At 57.1% G+C, this 23,130-nt stretch overlaps 1 protein-coding gene across 3 annotated transcripts; it reads left to right on the top strand.

Moving 5' to 3' along the window:
* Positions 1 to 520: 520 nt before the first annotated feature.
* PATL2 (PAT1 homolog 2) lies at positions 521 to 18,056 on the top strand. 3 transcript variants are annotated; one of them, XM_034784740.1, is made up of 19 exons: positions 521 to 635; positions 3,027 to 3,129; positions 3,486 to 3,910; positions 4,330 to 4,398; positions 5,144 to 5,209; positions 6,213 to 6,380; positions 6,824 to 6,910; positions 9,444 to 9,598; positions 10,199 to 10,279; positions 11,838 to 11,979; positions 12,801 to 12,921; positions 13,004 to 13,101; positions 13,520 to 13,564; positions 14,393 to 14,541; positions 15,078 to 15,237; positions 16,013 to 16,153; positions 16,376 to 16,473; positions 16,607 to 16,756; positions 17,631 to 18,056. In XM_034784740.1, exons 1-19 carry the CDS (start codon positions 612 to 614, stop codon positions 17,668 to 17,670), a joined length of 2,322 nt encoding a protein of 773 aa, XP_034640631.1. In that variant the 5' UTR covers positions 521 to 611; the 3' UTR covers positions 17,671 to 18,056. The 3 variants fall into 3 exon arrangements, with proteins under 3 accessions (XP_034640631.1, XP_034640632.1, XP_034640633.1); XM_034784741.1 differs by lacking the exon at positions 3,027 to 3,129 and having other exon boundaries at positions 557 to 635; XM_034784742.1 differs by lacking the exons at positions 521 to 635; positions 3,027 to 3,129; positions 3,486 to 3,910; positions 4,330 to 4,398 and having other exon boundaries at positions 4,776 to 5,209; positions 6,289 to 6,380.
* The last annotated feature ends 5,074 nt before the right edge of the window (positions 18,057 to 23,130 follow it).

Raw genomic sequence — 23,130 nt, forward strand, 5'->3', positions numbered from 1 at the left:
TCATACCCCAGTGCTGCAGGTACCTAGAGCTCCACTGATAGGAACCCCCTAGAGCCTGGTGTTGCCAAACCCTGGGGTCAACAAAGTCCCCCACTGCAGGAGTTCAGGGCCCAGCCACGCACCATGGCCAGTGCAACCCTAGAGCCCCCAGAACAGGTACTACTGGGGCCAACATAGCATCAGAACCCACCCTGGCTCTCCATGCAGCCAAGCTAGGGGTGGGATCCTGGGGAGCCCTGGGGCTGCACGTGCACCTCCTACCTGCGAGGAGCCAGGGCAGCGTCTGGCCCCGCGCCTGATACACAGGCTAGAGTATCCACCCCCCTCAGGGGAACTCAGACCGCACCACTCCACAGAAACGGGGGGAGGAATAGGAGCTCCTGGACGGTGTCACTGCCGAGAGGGACTACAGGTGAGGCAGCGCAGCCTCACACTTGCGCAGGTGCACTCCCCTGCTTACTTAACTACACGCCGCCATGTTGTAAGGACGAGTACGCTCCCCGCATGCGCAGTGGCGCAGCCTCGCTCCCCTTGCCGCTGCCCTTTAAAAGCCGCCCGGCGGCCGGAGCCCGGCCCCATAGAGGGAAATCTCGGTGGGTGGGGACGGCGCGATGGCGGAGAGTAGTGAGCCGTCTGTAAGTGTTCTCTGCTGCCGTCCCGGTTCTTCCCCCACCCCGGGAGCCCAGAATCTCCTGCTTTGGGGGCGTCTGGGGCAGGGGAGAGCTCCCTCTGTGTAGTGCCAGGACATCACCTTCTGGGTAGCTGCACTGTCCCGCCCCACCCCCACCTGGAGCCCCCTGGCCTGCCTGGCAGTCACCCCTTGGCCTGCTCCAGCTACTCAGCCCTTTGGCTCTGCCTCTCGGACCCTAGGTGCCTGGCTGTGCAGGGAAGGGGGCAGTTATCAGCCCCTAGACTCAGGGCAGCCACTGGCCCTGGCAAGTGCCCCAGGCAGGAGAGCAGTGAGGCTCACGGGTGGGGAACTCCCAGCAAGGGCAGAACTACTCCCCTTGGCCCCAGGCGAAACCCCTGGTGTGGTGCTGAGTCAAGTGCCCATGCATGCCCAGCCACTGGATAGGGCTTCTTGGGCTATGGCTGTGTAGCCCCAGATGACCGGTGTGACTTGACCACTCTGGCTCCAGCCCTGCTCTGACTGGTTAAGCCAGTATCTTGGTCCCCTCGTGGGATGTCTGTCCTGATGTCTATTCTGGAGTTTGCTTTTCCTAGCTCACAGCCTGGTCCTTGGTTTTGCCTCTCAGCCTTTCCCAGACTAAGGCTGTTTGTCCCAGTTTAGAGTCTAATGGTATGAAACTAAAGGGCCTCTCCACGGTACTAAGCCAGGATTGTCTTGGCTCCTTTTCGTGTCCTACAGGTTCAGCTACTGCTTTTGTGAGGCTGGTTCTCAAATCCACCTTTCCTCCTTCATCCAAACTCCTCTTTCCAGCTGCCTCTTAGGCATTCCCACCACTACCTCTCCCTCATCAGGATGGAGCTTCTTATTGTTTCCCCATCAGGCAGCTTCACACCTCTCCCCATCCCCAAGGCCTATGATCTGGGCAGCCTCTTGGCTCTTCTACCCCATATCCAGCCTCTTGCTAGAGCCTGTCTCCTGTCTAATGTCCCCCTTTCCCTGCTGTCCTCACAGCTAAACCCCTTTTCCATGTAGTGGTCACTTCTTGCCTTTATCACAGTAACATCCTCTCTGGCCTTCCTTCTTCTGCTCCCTGGGGTCTGTCGAAAATGCTGCTACTGAAGATCCTTTGTTCTGCTGCTGTTCAAATTACATCACTCCCTCCATTGGCTCCCTGGTTCACTGCATCAGATTTGCACACTGCCTCCTCTGGGTCCAATATCAGTGGGGCTGTCTCTGACCCCCTTGGTGGATTCATTTCAGTCCCTTGACCAATGTAGGTTCTGTGGAATCTCCACTTTCATTTTAAGAAAAACTTCTTGTCCTCCTGGTTGCCAAGCAAACCTTCTAAATGGGACTTGTGTGAAACCAGTGCAGGATTGTCCCGAGTCTGTAGACAGTGTTAGCTTTGAGAAGCATGAACTTCCCTCATTAATATCAGCTGGGCGATAACTCTTAAACCTACCAGTGATACTTTGAGAGCTACATTATCACATAGTGAAGGTGTAGAACTGGGCTCCTAATTTGTGCAAGTACAGCAGTTGTGTGTACAAACTGAGGAACTGCACATGCCAGTGGCTAGTTAAACAAAAGGACAGACATAACTTTGTTTCTAACAGCTCTGGCATTGCTTTTCCCACTCAGTGACAGGAGCTTTACCGACTGAGACCCTGGTCCTCCAACTTGTACCATGTGGTTGGATCCTGTGCCCACACAGAACTCTCTTAAAGTCCACATGGATTCTCTGAGTCTCTGAAACAAGTTGTAGGCTCAGGGCCCCACAGTTAATTTCTACGGAAGCAGGGTAAACTTCCCATTGATTTCAGTGGAGCAGCTGAGAGATTAAAAACCGGTAGACTAAGTTGCCATCACCCTTCCAGCTAGTGCCTTGGAGGTGCCAGGAGTCTGGGATTAGCAGTAGGCAGGGCCGTCTCCAGGTACCAGCGAAGGAAGCAGGTTCCTGGGGCGGCCAATAGAAAGGGGCGTCACTCCGTCCGTTATTGGGGCAGCACGTCTGGGTCTTCGGTGGCAATTTGGTGGCGGGTCCTTCACTCCATCTCTTCCTCTTCGGCGGCTCAATCGGGTTTTTCTTTTTCTTTTCTTTTTCTTCACCGCTTGGGGCGGCAAAAAAGCTGGAGCCAGCCCTGGCAGTAAGGGCTGTCAGGGATCGCTAAATACCTGTTGTTAGCCAGCAGGACATGCCCCATCTGGGGCTTGGCTAGAGGAAGATCTTTGTCAATACTGTGGTATTAGTTCAGCACCCCTTCTTTGGCTGGGGGAGCAAAGGGGTGCTCACCCTCCTCTCTGGCTTGGGGCAGGTCAGGATGTCTCTTTCCTTACCAGCTGGCTCCTGGAAGGGGCAGGGACGCCCTATTCCCCATCTCGCTCTGTCTCCTAGATCCTAGAAGACTACCTTCTGGCAGAAGATGCTCCTTTGCTGGAAGAAATGGCGGAGGAAGATGAGGAGATTGACCTGTACAATGAAATGACGTTTGGGTTAGGTAGGGCTTGGAGGCAGCAGGAGAGGATGAGCATCAGGGCACGGGGGGTGAGCAGACTTGGGAAAGAGAGGGCAATGGGGAACACAAAGATTGGGCAGCTGGGATGTGACTTGGGCTTGTTGGGAGGTGTTGATGGCTGGGGCTTGGGGGTATTACTTGCAGGAGCGATCCCACACCAGGGGAGTTGCTCTCTGGAGCAGGAACCTCAAAGGTCAATTTCCCAGCATCTAGCTCCCCCTGTTGGTCAGGGCAGCATCTCCCCCAGTTCAGACTGGGCACACCACAGGCAGTGGAGCTGCTGTGGAATCCCCCAGCTGCCTGCCCCTGACTGGAGCCCACCTTTCTTTCCTCCAAAGATCGAGACTCTATGGAAGAGGAAGTGGCAAAAGCCCTGGCTCCTCCAGTTAAAGGCCCCGAGCTGAGTCTTGTGGGCAAAAATGAGGCAGCGGCAATGGCAGAGGTAGCGGTGGAGGAGGAGGATGAGTACAAGGCCACTGAGCAGCCTGGCCTGGGGGCAGAAGAGGAGCAGCCCATGCTGGAGGAGATGGAAGAGGCAGGGGAAGAAAGTGAGGCAGAGCCTGGGGCTCAGCATGACGACTTTGCTGACATGGAGGAGGAGATAGGGGTAGATGAGGAGGAGGAGGAGGAGGAGGAAGAAGAGGAAGAGGAGGAGGAGGAAGAAGGGGAAGAAGAGGAGCAGCATAACGAGGACAACGAGGAGCAGAATGATTTGGGAGACCCAGCAGTGATGAGAGCTGTGCACAGCAAGCCCACGCTGGAGGTGAGAAAGGCCGGGGGTGGTGGCTTCAGAAGGACATGTGGATTTAGTCCTTTCTCCATGAGTGTTTGGGGAGTGGTGCTGTCTCCTCCCAGCAATCTGGGCAGGGGGTCCCTCCCACCCACGCACAGCAGGATTCTCCCCATTAACTTTAGCAGCCCCTGGGAACTGGGAAGATACCAGCTGAGGTGGGGGAGGGGGTCTGCTGGGAGATGGCCATGTGCATTGCCCCTTCCTGTCACTGACCCCAGGGTCAGCCATTCTGGGATTGAGGACAGATCCTCCCCATGCTGGGAGCAAGTGACTCCCCCACACTCTCCCTGGGGCAAGTCCCCTTCCTTCTCCCCCAGGTCCAGAGGGAGGCAGGGAAGCTGAATTCCCCAGACCGTGGGGACTGAGTGCAATTCTTCTGTGCCCTGCAGAGCCTGGACTCAGCAGTTCTCGACAGCAGGATCGGCTCCACCTGGGGAGAATTCGAGGGCGATGACTTGGTAAGAGTGAGGTCACCTTCCCCCTGCCTGTCCTGGTTCCCTGGAGTGCTGCTGGCTGGGGGAGGGGGGATGGGAGGAGCTTGGGGCTCCCCCACAACCAGTGCTCCTGCACCTCACAGCATCTCGTCTAGGGAGGGGGTTGGGACTGGAGCAATGGGGAGCTTCAGTTGCTGGCCCTGTACCTGCAGCACCCACTGCTGGAAGAGACTAGGGCAGTGGTCCCCAACACTGTGTCCGCGGGTGCGCCCGCATACTGGCCAGCGGACAAGCATCCGCTGAAATGCCACTGAAAAGCGGCCTCACCAATAGGTGTTGCCGCTGAAATACCGCTGAAAAGCAGCCTCACCAATAGGTGTCGCCGCTGAAATGCTGCTGATTTTAGTCAGCATTTTGGCAGCGACACCTCTTGACATTGCTGCTTCTTGGCGGCATTTCGGCAGATGCTTGTCTGCCGGCCACGGTCCTCGATGGCTCGTCGTCCAGCACCCGCCACCCAGAAAAGTTTGGGGACCACTGGACTAGGGTGAGTGGCTGGGAGCTCCCCTGATAGTTGTAACTTCTACAGCACCTGCTGCTGGAAGAGGCCAGGCCTGGAGTAGCTGTAGGTTCACTCAGTGTTTCTAAGCTGTTCTCTGCAGTGCCTCCTGCTGACAGATGCTGGGACTACAGCTGTTCTTTCCTTCTTGCTCCCTCCACCTTTGCTCGGTGAGTCTTTCCATCGAGCCTAACTCCCAGTGCCTTTCAGATGGTTGCAGATTCAGGTGCGTGGACCTCATCCCCAAGCAGCATCCTGTCGCGCCACATGTTGGAGGTGAGCACCACCCTTTGCCTTCTCCCCGTATCCAGAAGAGGGCATCACTGGGCACCGTGAGCATGGAACCATCCAATGCTCTGGAGCCATCAAGCTGCCTAGGCTGGAGGTCCCCTCTCCCTCACTCCCCTGAACATCCAGGGGTCCAGAGCCCAAACCAAAGGGCTTGCTGAGTTTCAGGCAGGGGCTGGTACATGGGACTGATGGATATGGTGGGGGAGTGTCCCAAGGGTGGGCAGGAGCTGGCATGGCCTGTGGGCAGAGGGCTCTTTCAGGCTGAAGGTGCTGTAGGAACGTGGAAGGGTTCCAGGACTGGCGGTCGATGGAGAATGGGCTTTGGTGGCCCCGAAGGAGTTTGGAGGCATGGAAGAGACTCCTTTGGCCCATCCCCCTGAGGCGGGGTTGGTGCAAAGACTTGTGGGAGAAGGGACCCGCTCTGCAGAGTCCTGTGCCCTGCTAGAGCTGAGCTGATCCTGTGGTGGAATTTGGGAGTTCTGTGGGGAGGACATATCCCCAGCTGTAGCACTCCTCGTGGGCTCGGGAAAGCCAGCCAGCCCTTGCCATGCTCTGGGGAGTGTATCGGCTCCACAATCCCTCTAGCAGCTCCAGAGCTGGAGGTGCCCGTGCGCAGAGCTTTCCCCTACCCCCACTCCATTGCGACTCCAAACCCCAGGGCTGGTTGGCTTTGTGGCCTACAGGCAGGTATATACAGCTGCTTTCCAAAGCAGGGATTGTCCAGCCATCCGCCCACCCAGGCTCACATGGGCCTGGCCTAGGGGTGACCCTGGGAATGTCGGCTCTGACTCACTGCTGATCCCTTTAGTCAGTGCTCCCAGCTCCCTGGGATTGTGGGGGACTCGAGGGCCCATCTCACCTGATTTGGGTCAGGCAGTGGTGACTGAAACCAGTCCTTGGGGCTGCCAGGGTTGTCACTCTCCCTCCAGCAGTGGCCCGGTATACCCTGGGGTACAGCAGAAAGGCTCTATCTTTGTCTCCCCTGTAGGACAAAGCCATTCTCCAGGCATTGGACAGGGGCCCCCCCATGTCGCATATGAACCTGGACTTCCTTGTCTCCCCAGCGCAGAGGGGGTACCTGGGCTCCCCTGGACTTAAGCGCCCAGATTTCAGAATGATGTCCCCGAAATCCTTCCCTCAGCGCTTTATGCGGCAGGTAAAGTGACTTCCTACCTTCTGCCCTTCATTCCCCTGCTCCTGCGTCCCTGCTACTCCTCTGTTGGTCCCCTCTGCCCTGTGTCACTTTGGGGTCACTCTGCCCCATGCTCTGGGCCATCCCTCACAGCAGTGCAGCTCCAACAGTGTCTGTCTTGCATGTGCTATTTACACCATTGATGCTGAATGCTGCCAGGCAAGCTGCAGGGCAGGGCCTGACACTGGCCCAGTCAGTTAGCCTGCTGCAGCCCTGCTTCCAGTATCGGAGGGGTAGCCGTGTTAGTCTGTATTCACAAAAACAACGAGGAGTCCGGTGGCACCTTAAAGACTAGCAGATTTATTTGGGCATAAGCTTTCGTGGGTAAAAACACACTTCTTCAGATGCATCTTTAAGGTGCCACTGGACTCCTGCTTCCAGTAACATTCCTGTCTCCTGTCCTGCAGCAGTCTCCCATGATGCCCCGCTCCATGGGCTCCCCTCGACCGTACACGCCGTCCCGCAGAGCCTCACCTCTCTTCACCCCCAATCAGGTAACACCCCAAGCTGCTTCTTCCCTCCCAGCCCAGGGCCTCTCAGGAAGCTTTGGCCATTCCAATCTGCACCCGTACATGCGTCACCGGAGCTGATCAGCCCATCTCCCAATGTGGCAGCGCCAGGGAGTTTGAGGAAGGTGTCACGGCGTATTGACCTGGCTGCTAGCACAGCTCTATGGTGGGGGGAGGGAGGGCATTTCTTCTGAGCAAGCCCTAGCCCAAGGAATCTTTCTTCCCTGAAATGGCAGGATCAGCACTTGTAACTTCATCCTGGTCAGTGTCACTGCAGGTGCTGCTGTCTGGTCCTTCTTAGTAACTTACTAAGCTGTTCTCCTCCAGCAGGCAGTTCCACAGGTGGTTACATAAAGAATCACTTCCTTCATCCATCTCAAATGCTCTGTCTTTTAATCCCAAGTGCCCTTTTCTGTTGTCTCCTGGGGAAAGGAAATAGTCCCCTGCAGAGGTGTTCTCTTACAGACCTCTCTTCTCTTCTTTCCAAACTGCATAGCCATCCTCAATGTCTCCTCCTCTGGGATCCTGCCCCCACCCCTGACATGTTATCGCTCTTGAGGATGTTCTCTTGGAGCCATACCCCTTGTCCCCTGTGCCTCCTCAGTCCTGCTGCCCCCTGTTGGATGAGGTGGGCAGCACCAAGTACAGTACATAGGGGAGGAGCTAGAGGGTGGCCTGGGGCATATTGTGTGGAGAGTTTGCTCTAGGCCTCAGCCAAAGCCCCACCTTCAGTTCCAGGCATCATGCTTCGGAAAAGACCAACAGGTAGAGTTACCATATTGCAATATTGGAAAAAGAGGACACTCCAAGGGGCCCAGGCTCCGTCCCTTCCCCGGCCCTGCCCAACTCGCCCCCTCCCCAAAGTCCCCGCCCCAACGCCGCCCCCTCCCCTGAGCACACCACATTCCCCCTCCTCCCCTCCCCTGAATGCTCCGCCCCCCTGCTCCTCCCCCTCCCCTGCTTCCCGCGAATCAAATGTTCGCCGGAAGCCTGAAACAGGCAGGCAGCAGGTAAGCTGGGGCAGTGGGGTGGGGGGAGGGGAGGAGGCATGGCCCAGTCTGGCCCCCCTGGCCGAGCGGCTCCCTCTGGCGCCCAGCCCTGGCCCAGCACCCCCGGCGGCTCCGGCCCCGGCTCTAGCGACTCCAGCTAGGCTCCGGCCCCGGTCCCAGCGGCTCCGGCCCAGCTCGGCTCAGGTCCTGGCCCTGGCCGAGCGGCACCAGCCGGTGGCCGAGCACCCCTGGGCCCAGCGGCTCCGGCCCCAGTGGCTCCAGCCCAGACCCAAGCCCCACGACCCTGGCCGGAGCTCCGGCCGGAGCGCGGCCCAATTCCTGGGGGAATTGGGTCCCGCTCTTGCTAAAGCCGGCCCTGATCGGGGGAGTTGTTAGTTTTGCTGCAGCTACTCCACTCACATTCGGGGTCACCCGAGTGTCTTTTGCCCGAGTGCGAGTGGCTGCAGCAAAACTAACAGCTCCCCTGATCTGCGGGGGGCACAGAGGCGGTGGGCGGCATCCGAGTGCGCAGCCGCCTCCTCCCGGGCTCCGGCTGCTGCTGCGCTGGGGAAGTTGCTTCGGCCCCGGTGCGCGGTGGAGAGCGGCGGGAGCCGGGAAAGTTGGAGCCTGGGGAGGAGGCGGTGCCTCCCTATTTTCCTGGACATGCCTCCCTATATTCCTGGACATGTCCGGCTTTTTGGAAATTCCTCCCAGATGGGGATTTGAGGACCAAAAAGCTGGACATGTCCAGGAAAATCCGGACGTATGGTAACCCTACCAACAGGGAGGTTAGAGAACAGCATGGACAGGGCAGGCAGGGACATACTGAACCAGCAGCAGGACACAGGGCAGGGAAGAGTGTGTCTTTAGGAGCCATTCAGGGCCTGGAGCTGGGCCCCACATTGGGCACAGTTCCCCTAGTAGTATGGCCGGAAAGGGATCGGACCGGATCCCTGGAGCCCACTAATAGGTCACCTGACTCCTCCCTGGCGCTGGGGCAGCAGAGACCATCTTTGCTGGCTTGGCAGCATGATGCTGAAGTCCCAGCTGTGGTCTGTGTAATGGGGCTGAGGACAGGATCCCGCCGGGGCTTTGAGGAACAGCTGGGAGCAGGAATTTTCAGACCCAATGGGCAACTAGGGCAGTGTCTGTCAGTTAGTAGGGGGTGCTGTCCACATGACTGGCTGGAGATGGACCCGCAACAAAACTCCTCCAGCACTGGGCGCTTCCTGGCCATGCCTGGCAGTTGCGTGGGGGAGGGGTGAAGGAGCTCCATCCTGCCATGCAGCCTGTGCCGCTCTCATCAGCATGCAGCAGGGTGCAGAGGAGGAGGCAGCTCCACTACAGCATGCAGAGGGACAGGGAGGAGCCAGCACCTCTGGCCATGGGGCATTCCACTCCTTCTCCTTAATGCCAGGTGAACGAAAGTGCCCCACATCCGTACTGGCCCTTCAAGGGATCCTGGGTTTCTTGGTTAGGGGAAGAGGGTGCTCCAGCTCTGGAAACCTAACCCTTCTCTCCTCTTTCAGAGCTCGGGGTATGTGTCTCCGACCCCCTTTAGGCCCATGTCACGCAACATCAGCACCCCAACGCAGCCCCTGGCCATGCACTTTGGCCCCATGTCTCCCTCTCTGGAGCCCCCTCTCTTCTTCAGTCCTCCAGCCGGCTGCCAGCTGAAGTTCAGGTATCGTGGCAGGGGGCAGGATCCCTGTGACCAAAGCATCCAGGGCTCCAGCCTGTCTGATCTCCCCACTGATTGTGGGGCAGGGAGGGCGGCTAACCCCACAAACTGGATTTGGGCCGAAGTCTGGTATTGAGGTTGGATTATATATCTGGTGCATGCTCTGAAATGGGAGCTGGGTGCCAGGGCCCCTACCAGAGCTGGGGCTAAGGAGGCATTGTGGCCTGTGAACCCCAAAATGATTTGAGGTTCAATGTTGCAGCCCTCCCACCTTATAGCTAAGGATCATGGGGGTGGGACTAGAACTGGTGCTACTGCTTCTTAATTAGTCAGCAGGCTGGCTGGGACATTCCCCTGGATCCTCCAGGAATGGGCCCAGGTTGCCCACAGGGCAGTGGGGGGAAGAGACAGGGCACCCCCCTGCAGGGCCCCTTGTAGATCCAGATGCAGAGCCCCCTGCTCTGGAAGGCAGTGGCCTGAGTCTGGCCTGGTGTCAGAGTGTCAGAGCCCGCCCCGCTTTGCCCCCACCCATCTTCATTGCCATATCCTCCATCAGCCCTTCTTGCTGCTGGCCTCATCCCTGCCACCTGTCTTTCATTGCAGTGTGCCCAGCCACATGACCCAGCTGCACCCTCAGCATCAGCGGATCCTGAATCAGCGGCAGCAGCGAGGGCAGGCGCAGAGGTGAGCTGGGGGGCAGGGAGGAAAGAGACTGGGGGCTCCTGTAAGGAGTTTGCGGGGCACAGCCGGCACATGGTGAGATTGGCACAAACCTAAGCCTGGCGCCCTGGTGCTCCTAGCTGTGTGGGTGCAGCTTGCTGACGGGGTCCAGATGTTTCACTCCAGGCTACTCCCTGCTCTCTCTAGGCTGCAGTGCCTTTCCAGGGCTTCCTCTGGAGTTTTCTCAGCTAGGGACCTGGGGGACAGCTGATCCCCTAGGAGATGGCACTAGGCTGTGAGTGCCATGCCCAGGGCAAGGAAGCTTGAGATGTCTCCCCCTAGATGTTTGTGCCTGTGTCCTGCTGTGAGTCTGGTTGTGTGTAGGGGGTCACGGAGCCCCAGGCTGGCCCACTGGGATCCCGGCCGGGGGTTGTGTATAGGGGGTCACAGAGCCCCAGGCTGGCTCACTGTGATCCTGGCCAGGGGTTGTGTATAGGGGGTCATGGTAAGAGAGTGTGAGTGTGAGAGACTGAAAAGCAAATGCAAACTGCTGTATTCTCAATAAATGCGGCATGTTGCCTTCTCCCCTATAAAAAAAAAAAATCTTGTGTACTTTGTTTAAGCATAACATCACGGAGCCCCAGACTGGCTCACTGTGATCCCAGCTGGGGGTTGTGTATAGGGGGTTACGGAGCCCCAAGCTGGTTCACTGTGCTCCATGGTCTGCGGCCGGCACAGAGCATAGCAGTGGCCTGAGCAGCTGTGACCCTGTGATTTGTCCCAGGCTCTGTGCACCTGCTGCCTGTAAAGGGGCACCTTGCCACTAATGTGGCACCAGTCGGGGTATCTGGCAGTGCCTGCTCTGGATTCCCCCTGCCTTTCAGGCCTCCACCCAGCTGGGGACATGCCCTGGTGCTGGGTAGCTCTCACTCCCTGGGGCCCTGGCGCTCCCCACATATCGGTTCCTCAGCCCCATGCTCCTCCCTCCATGTACATGGCTGGAAATACTCCCATTGGAGGTGTGTGGCCTGGCCTTCCCCAGGTTGGGCTGAGACCCAGGCAGATCTGCCGAGGCTGCTGGGTGGGTAGGGAGACTCGGGTGTGAGAAGTGGCTGGAGAGAGGGCCAGCTCTATGTGAGGGGGGCTCTGCCCATGATTCCCCCCTCTCCCCCCCACTGGCACTGCCACCAGCTCAGCTCCAGGATGAAGGAGCTGACCCACCTGGGGAGAGGTCAGGAGGGGACTGGGGGCTGGCCTGTGCCAGGTGTGCAGCACAGGCGCTGGAGGGGGAGCAGCCAGCAGAATCATCTCAACCAGAGGATCTTTCACCTCCTTGTGCTCAGTGCTCTCCCTCCCATCCCGGGGCCCCTTGTGCTCCCCACATATTGGTTCCTGTCTTGCTAGGCCTTCCCAGGGCCTGTGTAGTCCCCCTGCTACCACCCACATCTCCAGGCAGAAGCCTGATGTGAACCCTTTAATTGATGGGGGGGGGTTGGCCCAATGGGAGCAGCTGGTTGCTGCAGATGCTGCCCCAGGTGGAGTCCCCAGGGAGTAACACTGGTGGGTGATTCCTGCCCTGCAGCATCTCCCCCAAGAAGGCATGGTCCCCGAAGGCGGATCCCTATTCTGGGCTCATGACACGCAAGGAGAAGGATTGGGTGATCAAGGTGCAGATGATGCAGCTGCAGAGTGAGAATCCTCACCTGGACGACTACTATTACCAGGTGAAGGGGGCGGGGGGGGGATCCGATGCCTTCTCTCCCTAGAATGGGCAGAGACCTCCCTGGCTGCGTGGGGCTTGGGTTTCCCCCACAGCCCCAGCTGGGCAGACCCCCACTATCCCCAGGCTGCTCCCCAGCTAGGTTGGTTCTGTCCCACAGGATCCATCGCTGCACAGCTCTGTCCCAGCTGTGGGGTGGAGGAGGGTGCTCGTGCCCTGTCCTGATGTTGGCCATCCCCGGAGCATGGGGCCTGATGAGGAGGATGCAGGGGGCAGCCAGGAGCCCTGGACTGAGGGCAGAGGCAGGAGAATTAGACTGGCCCCTCCTGGTGCAGAAACCCACTTGGGGCAGATGGACCAATTAAACTGCTTCTCCCCCCAGCAAGAGCCCCGGGGCTGATGTTGGACTGGGTGGAGCCCTTCCCCCTCTTTGGGCCACTGCAAGGGCATCAAAACCTTTTGGGGGGGGTTGGGGGAGGGAGGGGAAAGGGCAAAAACGGAAGTGCCCCCTCCCTCTCCAGGGCTCGCTGCTCCAGTGGTGTGCCAGCTGCCCTCTTCTGGTGCCACAGCAGCCCCTGGTGGGCCAAAGATGTAATTGCAGCACCTCCTGGGCAGAATCTTATTCCGCAGGGAAGAAAAATCAGCAGCAGACATGAATCCAGCTCTTATGTTTCTTTTGTTAAAAAGTGTGGGGAGGGGGCCAAGGACCCCTAGTCCTCCGGTGCCAGTGGGCCACGGCTACTGCAGTGTGCTCAGCCCCATAGCAGGCCTGTGCCCAGCCTGCTGCCTCCTCTCACAGCTGCTTTGCCGTCCTTTCCTTCGCAGGCCTATTACCACAGGCTGGAGCGGAAGCAGGCAGAGGAGGAGCTGCTTGGGGGGCGCAACAAGCAGGAGCCCCCCAAGCTGGTCACACCGTACATTCAGAAGATGGAGATCTATGACTCTGGTAAGGATGAGGGGAAGGGCACTGCCTGAGGCAGGCAGAAGGGGCCCTGGGTAGGTTCTCAGCACGTCTGCCTCTCTTTCAGTGGTGCGGATTGCAGGCTCGCTGGGCCAGGTTGCCGTGTCCACATGTTACAGCCCCCGTAGGGCCATCGATGCCGTGCACCACGCCCTGCAGGAGGAGGTACGTATGAGGTGGCTGTGCTCCCCTGAACCTGCCCTGGCCCTCTGTGCAGCCACTCGGTGGGAGCTTTCTCATCTGCCTTAAAGCTTCCCGGAGGAGATTGGGACTCCTGCCCCCTTTTGTAGCTGCTCTGGCTAGTGAGGCTCCGGCAGCCGTCGCTCTGGATCTATCACTGGTGAGATCAGCCCAGCACTGGGGATAGGTCAAGTAGCCAGGTCAGGTGGGGTCAGCTCCTGGGCTTCATGCAGCTTGACAGGAGCCCTTTGAAGTGCTCCCCATGTGGGTTGCTCAGTGTCCTGCTGCTGTCACATCTGATCAAGCCTGGTAGTAGCTTGGGGACAGCACTGTGGCCTGGAGACTGCTGTGTTTTGTGGTGGTTGTAACTGGTTGTCTTCCCTTCTCCCCTTTGGATCTGAAGGCTGCAGGGAACCAGCGACTTCGGGCGCTGCACAGAATCGAGAAGGTGAGAGGGCACCTCATGCACCGCCATGGCTTCGGGGCAAGACATTTCCCCTCCAGTTGACGTACTGGGGGGAGCAAGGGCAGGGGAACAGCAGTGGCGGAAGGCGGGTTCATTAGAAGCTGGATATCGGCTCCCTCCAACTTCTGCAAACCCGGTGTGGCCTGGAACTTGGCGTGTCCAGCCTCTCGGGGCAGAGATGCTTGGGGGGAGGGTTAGTGTCAAGTGGGGCAGGGAGGGTTTGAGAGATGAGTCCAACAGCGTCTCGGGGCAAAACCAGGGGATGTTCTGTGGAAGATCCCAGCTTGCATGTGGCTTTGGTGCAGACGCTCCACTCTGCCACATTCATCTGTCTCCTTGAACCTAGGGCACAGGGCTATTCTGAAGAAGGTCAGATAGTCAATGTTAGAGGCTGTGGATCAGTGGATCTCTGGCTTCTCCGAGTCCCCTGCAGAGTTCACAAGTCCATAAGAAACTGTGTATTAGAGCTAGTCCGGGAGACCTGAGTGGCTGAGTGAGCACCTCTGGCTGATGGAGGTCCTGGATCCTTGCAGTGAGGGTGGGGTGAGACTTACCCAAGGGTCCCAGGTCCCTCCTCAACCCCGATGGGAAGTCTCTGTTGTACGTAGGAGCTGTGGCTGGGACCTCTTGGGATGTCCCAGCTGCTTCTCTCACAGCCAGGCAGCTCGCTCCTTGTCACAGGCTGAGTGCTGGGGGAAGGATATAGAGTGTAGGGCTACTGTCTATCCAGACAGGCTCATATAGGATCTCATTATTCCTCCCCCCCACCCCACCCCGGCCCACCTACTAGCTTCTCTCCTGCTTCCTCAGATGTTCCTGCAGCTCCTGGAAGTGGAGGAGACTCAGCGGAAGATGAGCCTGCTGCCCGAAGAACAGCACCCCCGTTTCCGTGAGAAGAAGAGCCACGAAGTGGGGCGCATCTACCAGGCCCTGAAGATCAGGGCGTGCAACAGTGAAGAGTGAGTTTGCTGGTGCACATTTGTGCACTGTCCCTGTGCACGGCTGGCCCCTGGGGAAGGGGGCCTAGGGGCTATCTGGGCAGGGTGCAGGTCCCAGCCCCATGGTGAAGCACGCCCCATGCGCATGCAGATGCTGTTAGAACAGCAGATCTCTAAGGCCAGATGGGAACGCCCTGTTTCCTGTCACCTGGCACTAGTGGGTTTGGGAATCTGAAACATTCCTGTCTTCAAACTCAGCACTCCACATCCAGCTGTACCACATCAAATACTCTGGGGCTAAGCCCGCTGCCCACTTGATGGGAGACAGCTCCTCTGCTGGACACTGGGGCCCTGTGCTGCCTTCTCCTGGCTCCTCCTTCATCCCCACACCCAAGCCATGCAGGATCCTGTTAAACTCCCCTGCTGGAGGCACAGGCCCCTCCCTGTCACCCTAGTTGCCTGCTTCCCTGGCGGCACTTCCCGCTGCCAGTGGAGCAAGGGTAGGTGGGAGGGTGCTGGGTCCTACAGGGTCTGGGCAGCTCAGGGCTCTCCCACAGGGAGGCAGAAGACGAGTTCCTGCAGGTCCTTTGTGTACGGAAGGGGAAGAAACTGACCGCGCGGCTGCTGCCGCACCTGGCACGGGAGCAGGCGGAGGAGATCCTGGTCACCATCACCCGCCACCTGCCTTTCCTCATGAGGAAGGATGTGCTGGATGAGGTAATGGCCTTCTGGGGGTAGGGAGAGGCTGGTCCTGGGATGGGGCACCATTTCTCCCTCCCCCAAACCACTGCCCTGGAGCGAGCAGGGAATTTGCCCTCCGCGTTCAATCCAAGCTGGGCCCTAGATTCTAGAGGGGCCATTCTGCAGGCACTGGGTACTGATGAACTGGAGGGAGCTCAGGAGAAGGCCTCAACCATTGTAGGAAACTGGGGAATGAGAGGGCTGGCGTGAGGCAGAAGGGTCCACCTGGGCAGCAAGTCTAGGGCTGGGATCCCAGAGTCCAGCAGGGGTGAGTGATACAGGGTTATAACTAGGGCAATGGGGGGAGGCTGGGAAAGTGGGGATGTAGCCAGGGCTGCAGGGAAAGTCCTGGCTGGGCATGGCCAGACTGTGGCCTAGTCTGCAGATTGCTATGCCGGAAGGTCCCTTGCTTGGCTGCCCTGGGGAATAGACTGTAGGGCACAATTCTGCCCAGGCCGATGGGCTGGAGGATCTGTGGTGTCTGGGCTGGAAAGGGGGCGCTTTGTTTACACCTTCAGCTGCCAGCATGAGCTCGCCTGTTTCAGTTGGGAGGGGCAGGTCCAGCCAGTGAGCACTTGATAGTGCTTCCCAGTGCCCCCTGCAGGTTGGGTTCGTTTCCCCCACCCCTGCAAGCAGATGCTGTTGCGATTACATGCCAGAGCAGGGAGTAGGAGTTGAGCCCACCTGTATGGTGTCAGGTCTGGGGGCTGGTTTTAACCGCGCTGACTCCTCTCTCCGTGCTGGTGTTTAGTCCCTGCCTGTCCTGTACGGCCCCCTCAGCGAGATGGTGGGCCGGATGACCTTCAGCGAGCTCATCGAGGTCCTGCAGGAGCTGACCAGGCCGCTTGCCGGCTCCACCGAGCTGCCGCTCACCATGACCTTTAAGAACCAGGTGTGTGGGGCTGGGTGGGGCAGGAAGTTGGGGCCAGAAGGGCTCCAGGAGGGAAAGCCGGTGAGCTCAGCGCTGTCCTGGAGGATGAGATTCTGCGCCTGTCTCTGGGCGCTCTGGGGTGGGTGCTGGGCCCTGTGGGGGACATGCTCCATCCTGGGGCTGGGCCTGGCCTGGCTGTGGCTGCTGTTTCTAACCCATGGCCACTCCTGTGCTTCCCCGCAGTTCGGGATCTCGCTTCTGTACGCCCTGCTGAGTCACGGCGAGAGGCTGCTCTCCTCTGACATGCCGCTGGAGCCGCACAGTGGGGACTTCGAGAAGTGGTGAGGTGCCACGGGGAGGGGTTTGGCCCAGGCGGTGCCCCGTGGGGGAGGGTGGCTGGGTAGCACACAGCACGCCATGTTGGCTGGTGCCGGGGGGGCAGCCAGGTGCTCACTGGTGGGTTTGTCTCCCCAGGACGGACACAGTGTTCCTGGTTGCCAGGGAGCTGTCCCAAGTGCCCAAGACTGCCCTGGTGGAGCCTCTCTTCCTCCCCAGCAACCTCCTCTCTTTGTTCTGCCGCTACCTGGACAAGCAGACTATCCACCGCCTGGAGGCCAAGATGGAGTGAGTGCTGGTCTCCCGGGCTGTGCTGGGGGGCTCTTGGGGCACTGGCTGTGCCCAGGCTGTAGTAGCTGTTGTGCTGACCAGTGCCCATGGCTGCCCGCAGCAGGTGTGCCAGAGCTGCCTGGGGCAGTCGCTGGCCCTGGGCTGTTAAGGAGGCAGGAAGGGGTGTAGCTCTACTGTCAGGAACATAAGCCAGGCAGAGACCTTCCGAAGCGGGAAAGAGCCGAAGGGTAATGCTGCGAGGTGGGCCCCCAGACCTGTTGGGCTGGGATCCTTGGAGAGGTGTCTGGTATTGTGGCACTCTGAGCTTTGCCCTTCAGGCTGCTCAGAAACCTCGCAGCATGGTAGCAGGAATGAAGGGGGTGGGCAAGCATTGGCCCAACCCAGTGGCCTTTTGGGGCCCTGTGAGTGGCTTGTGGCTTGGCCAGGCTGTCAGCATTACACAGCTGTCCCGGCGCCCTGGGATGTCCTGGCTCCTCCTGCACAAAGGTGGCTCCTTGATCCAGTCATTTCAAGTGACTGGTTTGTTGTCTGTCTTTTCTGGTGGGGGCTGCCTGGCACCTGCCTGCGGGGGGGAGTCGTCACATGCAGAGGGGCCAGTGATGTTGCTGTAACGCATCCTGATGGTACCAAGCAAGAGGCCCTTGTAGCAGCATAGCTCCGTCCTGTACCAGACGTGGTCTGGGCTGGGGAGGGGGGAAATGACTCCTGGGTGGCAGGTGGTCTGTGACAGTAACATCAGCTGGAGATGAAGCGAGAGCAGCCCCCGAACGCTGCCAACCCAGAACAGTGGGCGTTAGAGCATGGGGCCTGCAGGGGCCATGTCCCAGCTGCTGCATTAGCCCATTCCTAACATGCTGGTCTTGCCCTGCAGGTGCTCCCCTCTGCCCTCAGAGGCTGCCATGCCATGCTGAGACCTCCCATTCCTGGGAAAGTGGATGAGACCAGTTTCCTGGGCAGTGGTGCCCATCTTCTCTGAGATGCACAGGCAGGGGGCATCACCTTGTGACTTTGTTTCCAAATCAGACACTATCCCTGGCACAAGGGGACTTTGTGTTTTTTGCCCTAGCGCCGGGAGGAGCAAGATTCAAGGGCTGATCATGGCCCTCTCCAGCGCCGGTGCTTGGGGACACAGCACAGGGGACATGGGTAACTTATTTGGGCCTCGCCCCGCAGAGGCAAGCACTGGAGCACAGCGGGCTCAAAGCAGATGTGTACAGTGGGCATGGGGAGCACCTGGTGGCGGGCGATTGAGGTTGACTGTGTACAGCACTCGCTAAAATAAAAGCGATTAACAAGACCCCCTGGCCTCGGTATGTGAAGTCTCCAGCTTGGGCGAGCCCCCAGTGTGCTGTAAACAGGGCATGGAAGTGCAACCAAGAGACCACATGTTCCCACCAAGCTCCTGGCACATGGCTCCTCAGCAGCTGCTCCGTCACCTGCCTTCTCTGTGTGGACACAGGTCTGGTGTGTGCAGCCCTCTCAGAGAACCTTCCTGGGCTGAACTGCAATAGTCTTGTGTGTTGGCATGGAGTGGGGCATGTGGATAGATTTGCTGCCCGAGCTCCAGGCTCTGTAAATGACCAATCTAACTCCTCCCTCTCACATGCAGCACCGAGGCAGGCGCACAGGATACCAGCTTACATTTAATGGTCTGTTTGGGCTCAGCCTGGAGAACAATCAGTGGTGGTATGCTCCCATGGCCCATCTACTCTGGACACAGGTTCCAGTCTTCCTAACAGGATTGTCCCTCATCGCAACCTGTTTGCTCTGATCATCTGGGAATTAGTTAATGATGCTGGCAGTTTAAAGGTGATTATTCGGCTTCAGCGATCGCTATCCAGGGAGCTGAGTAGAAGCAGTTCAGATGTGACCCAAACTTACTGTTGCAGGCTGTCTGCAGACTCAGGCAGATGGCACTACACCAGTTGTACTTGGGTCACAGATTGAAAGTTTCCTTCACAACCATGAACTTAATTTTATAATGAAAGTTGAAATTCTGGAGCCTGGGGCTAGACCACTGGATCAAGACTCAGACCTTGGTTCTACTCCTACCTCTGCACTGATTGGCTGGGTGACCTTGGTAAGTCATATTATCTTTCTTGGTTCCTGCCTTGCGCCCCACCCCCCCAAACTTTGTCATCATTTCTCTTTAGACCAGTGGTTCTCAACCTTTTATCATTGTGGGCTGCATATGCAGCTCTCTGTTATGTGGGCCACATCCATACATACTACCTGTATGGCCCTGAGAGCCACATGGACCGCAGCTGTGTGCTGATTGGGCCATGGGTTGAGAACCAGAGCTTTAGACTGTGAGCTCTGTGGGACGGACTGTGTCTCACTAAGTGTTTGTGCAGCACCCAGAACAAAGGGGCCTTGAGCATGACTGGGCCTTCTAGATGCTACTGGAATACAAGTGACATTAATTAGATGGCCACTACCAAGGGAGAGGAATGGCTCCCAAGCCTGTCCACTCAGCGCTGGTACAGTCTCCATCTCCAAGGTGATTGCCCTATTACTTAACCGCTGACCAGGCTGAATTTGACACTGATCCCAGGCGTACAGTGCAGGGCAGCTGCTGAGCCGGGGAGGCTGGCGCTCGCATCTGAAGTGAGGCTGCCAAGAGTGCAAGAATCCAAAGGAGGTTACTGCACCAGCTCCAGGTGTTGCCAAAAGGAAGCTTGCTCTAGCCGAGGTTGAAGGAGAGAACTGGTGTAAGAGGGAATGTGAGAAGTGGGGTGGTGGGGCGGGCGGTGGAATTTTGCTGGCTAATCAGAGGTGACCCCCTGAACCTGAAAACAACCCCTCTGTGCTTGGGCTGCTGCAAGTACCTGCAATGGAGGTCCCCTGCCAGGGGCCCGGACTGCCAGAGTCAGCAGTGAAGGGGGTGACACCACAGCAGCACCAGGGCTCAAATCACATTCTCAGTGGAGAATGACAGGGAGAGGAACTTGAAAAATGTTTGTGACAGCGCAGAGGGAGGGAACTGCTTGCTGCTGCTCCTAGCAAGGAAAGGCCAATGCCGAGTGCATAAAGAAGGGTAGCTGAGTCAGATCTTGAGGTTGCAGCTAAGCACTCGGGTATGTTCCAGTGAGGAAGTGTCCATCCTCACCCATGTCATGTGTAGCAATGGGGTGGAGAGACAAGGCAGGCCACAGCAGACATGTCACACGGCTCCCCTGCTGCTGCTGGAGGAATGTGTGACTCTCGCTGCTTCGCTCCTCCAGGGGAAGTGATGGGTTGCAGCTTGGTATGGAAGTTCCCCAGCTCTAAAATCCTCCTGTGAGGGAGTTCTGCTCATGCACTAGGCGGCTGCTAGAATGGGCAGGGACTCAAGTCGTATGTGGCTTGGAGAGGGGAGTGTACCTCAATGCCCAGAGAGGGTCCCGGGGGCCTGTACTCCTGGGCTCCTTTCCTCACTCAGCCATGACTTGGCTGTGAGGGGTTTACCAAGCACCAGTCTGTGCCTCAGTTTCCTTCTCAGTTTTAACACCGACTCCTGCCAGACCAGCCCCTCATGGGACTGACTTATAAAAGGAGGAGGAGCTCCCACTTGGGGGCCAGGCCCTTTGAAGGTCTTGGCCCCTATGCCTCTGCGGCTGGCTCGGAGATCCTCTGTGGAGAGAGTTGGGCAGCAGCAGGTGCACACGCCTTCCCAGGCTCAAGAACTTCATCCTGCTGCCTCCTTATTCAGCAGCCAGTGCCTGCTCTCAATCCCAGAGGGGAGGGAGTGGGTGGTGGGCTTACTGTGCAAAGCAGAGGGAGGGTGAGATGTGGAGTTGGAGTGGAAATAGCTGGCAAGTGTCTGTAATGCACAAGGAGCCAATAGCTTAAAGTTTAATCCCCAAAACCTAATCCAGGAGGTGGAGGATTAAAAAGATGGGGCAAAGTTGTGTATTAAAATGCTGAAGTAGTTGTATACAGGGAGGGGGAAAGGCTGTGCTGTTCCATTTCTCTCCTCTGTGTGTAATTAGAGTACAGATTCTTCTGTCTCTCCATCACCGTAGTATCTGCGCACCTTCCTCCTCAATTCAATAGCAAAGCTCCTAGTGAATTTCTTGGAGTTTCTGGCTCTTCTCCCTTTTGGGGGGTCAAAACTCCAAGTGTAGGGGGTGGTTTGATTTTTTTTTTAAAGATTTTTATTAATTTACTCTGTGTTTAGGCTAGTTTGTTTCAGGGTAACTCCTGCTTGGCTGGAGTTACTGTTGTGTGTCATTCTTATGATGGAACGGCCTTCTCTTTGCAATGTTCCATCAAGGCAGTTAGTCTTAATTCACCTAATCTTCTCTGGAAGACTGCTCCCTAGCTGGATCCCTCGGGCACAGAATATTTTGTCCCAGCTCTCATGCTTCATTCTGTACTGTGAGCTGCATTGTCCCAGAAGAGTGCAGCTTTTGTGGTGGTTCAGAGATTGATGTTTGATCTTTAATGTGGCTGGGGCAGGATCCGTTGTTTTGAAGATTAGGGCAGTTTAAGACATTGAGCCTAAAGTTCTTCAGGACAAGGCTCTCCCTTGTCTGAGCACTAGCTAGCATGGTTTGCATCCTTCTTTAAAAAACCCGGTTTATCTAGCATGTGGTGGTATAATGGTGGTTTGTAAGGTGTTAGCAGATCCTCACTATAGTCAGGTAACATTCTACTGATCACAAGCAGCTCACCCAATGAGAGAAGTGTTCCTGTCTTCTTCCCTCCCCACCCCATGAGGGAGTCTCATACGGTGGCCATCCATGAACCGTCTCCTATCATCGAGGTCGCTGTCTATATGGAAGAGTTCACCTAAAATTAATCTTCTGGTTCTAAACACACAGGATCAACATTTGAGTGGAAGGACAATCTTTGAGAAAGGTATCACCCATGAGATTAGTAGCTCTGAGTCTATCCAGGAGGGGGCACTGCAATACCTACAATCAAGCAAGTTCAGTGCACTTTTATTTCAAAACCAAACCTCCTCCAAAATTACCCAGTGGTGGGAGGTGTACTTGATCTGAGAACTATTGCTCTTTGTAATCATTTACATGTTCAGTAGGAAAATATACACAGCCCACAACTACATGAAAAGAACATTTTAAATTAGAAACTCAGTCTCTTGAAAGGTTAGGAAAGGCTAGATTTGTTAGTATTCATTCTGCCCTGCTGGGTCTCTGGGGTCCTTTAAAATAAAAAGTTTATTTTGTACAACTGTACCCCACCCCCAATACTGCCTGCAGCATTTGCCCCCTTAACCTTCAGCCCAGCCTGCTACAAGACTAGCTACATTAACTGGATGCTGTGTTGCTGTGGTCTGAGGATAGCAGAGACACAGTCTTTTGAGTTTTACATAGAATGTACTTGAGAGAGAGCTCTGTGTAAGCTTGAAAGCTTCTCTTCTCCCCCCCTGCCCCCTCCAAAGCTGGTCTAATAAAAGCTATTCCCTCTCCCACCTTGTCTCTCAACAGTAGCTGGAAGCAGAAGTTGGTTGAGATCCCAGCCATGGAAGTGCTGCTTGGTCTGGGGCAATGGTTGAGGAGCCTGACTTGACCTCGATCTCCCATCCTCCCTGAAGTGGGGGGAGCTCCAGCCCATACCCACCTCATGGTGTCCCTAGAGGTGGGATGGGTTGCTTGGGCCATGTGCTGGATCCAAGAGGGCGGGGGTGGGGTGTGTGTGTCAAGTTTGCTCCCTTGGGGAGATAGAGCTGCTCCAGCCCTTATGATGATCTTGAGTCAGCCTTGCTCTTGTGGCCTCTTCCTCCACTGCTCCAACCTCTACAGTGGCTCTGGCAGCTCCTGGATATCCCCAGTATTGTGTGTGTGGGGGGGGGGGGGCGGTGTGAGCTCACCTTTGGTGTGGTGGGGTATTTGGCTATTCTGGCTGCTACCTCTCCTGAGGAAAAAGAGAGAAGGGAAATGGTGCCTCTTAACTCTTTCTATCAGAGCAGCCAGAATGGTGAGGGACAGAGACAAAGCTCCTCTCAAGCCAGAGTGCTTGCCCCCTACTGAATAGTAAAGACCTACTTAAAACAATGGCGGTGTGAGAGCCTCTCAAAGGAAAGGTCACAAGAAGCTGTTATAAGGGAAAGGGCCGGGCAGCCTAAATAGTGGTGGGGGTACCATCTACCCTTAGCGTGAGGAAGGCCCTGCTATCACTGCAGCTTAGCAATAGGTACACGCTATCCCTCAAACTCGGCGAGCAGCTCCCTGGAGGGTCCAGCCCTGGTTCACTGGACAATTGTCGTATTTACAGATTCACTGCTTCCAGAGAAACAGCTTGCGAGTTCCTACTCAGCTCCCCGCTCCGCCTAACACACAGCACTGAGATTGGTTTCTAGTGAAATCAGGGATAAGTTTATTTAACAAAGCCCTGAGACTCAAGTAATAGCACGTGAAAGTATTGGA

This window comes from Trachemys scripta, chromosome 10 (genome assembly GCF_013100865.1).
Source record: "Trachemys scripta elegans isolate TJP31775 chromosome 10, CAS_Tse_1.0, whole genome shotgun sequence".
NCBI lineage: Eukaryota > Metazoa > Chordata > Testudines > Emydidae > Trachemys > Trachemys scripta.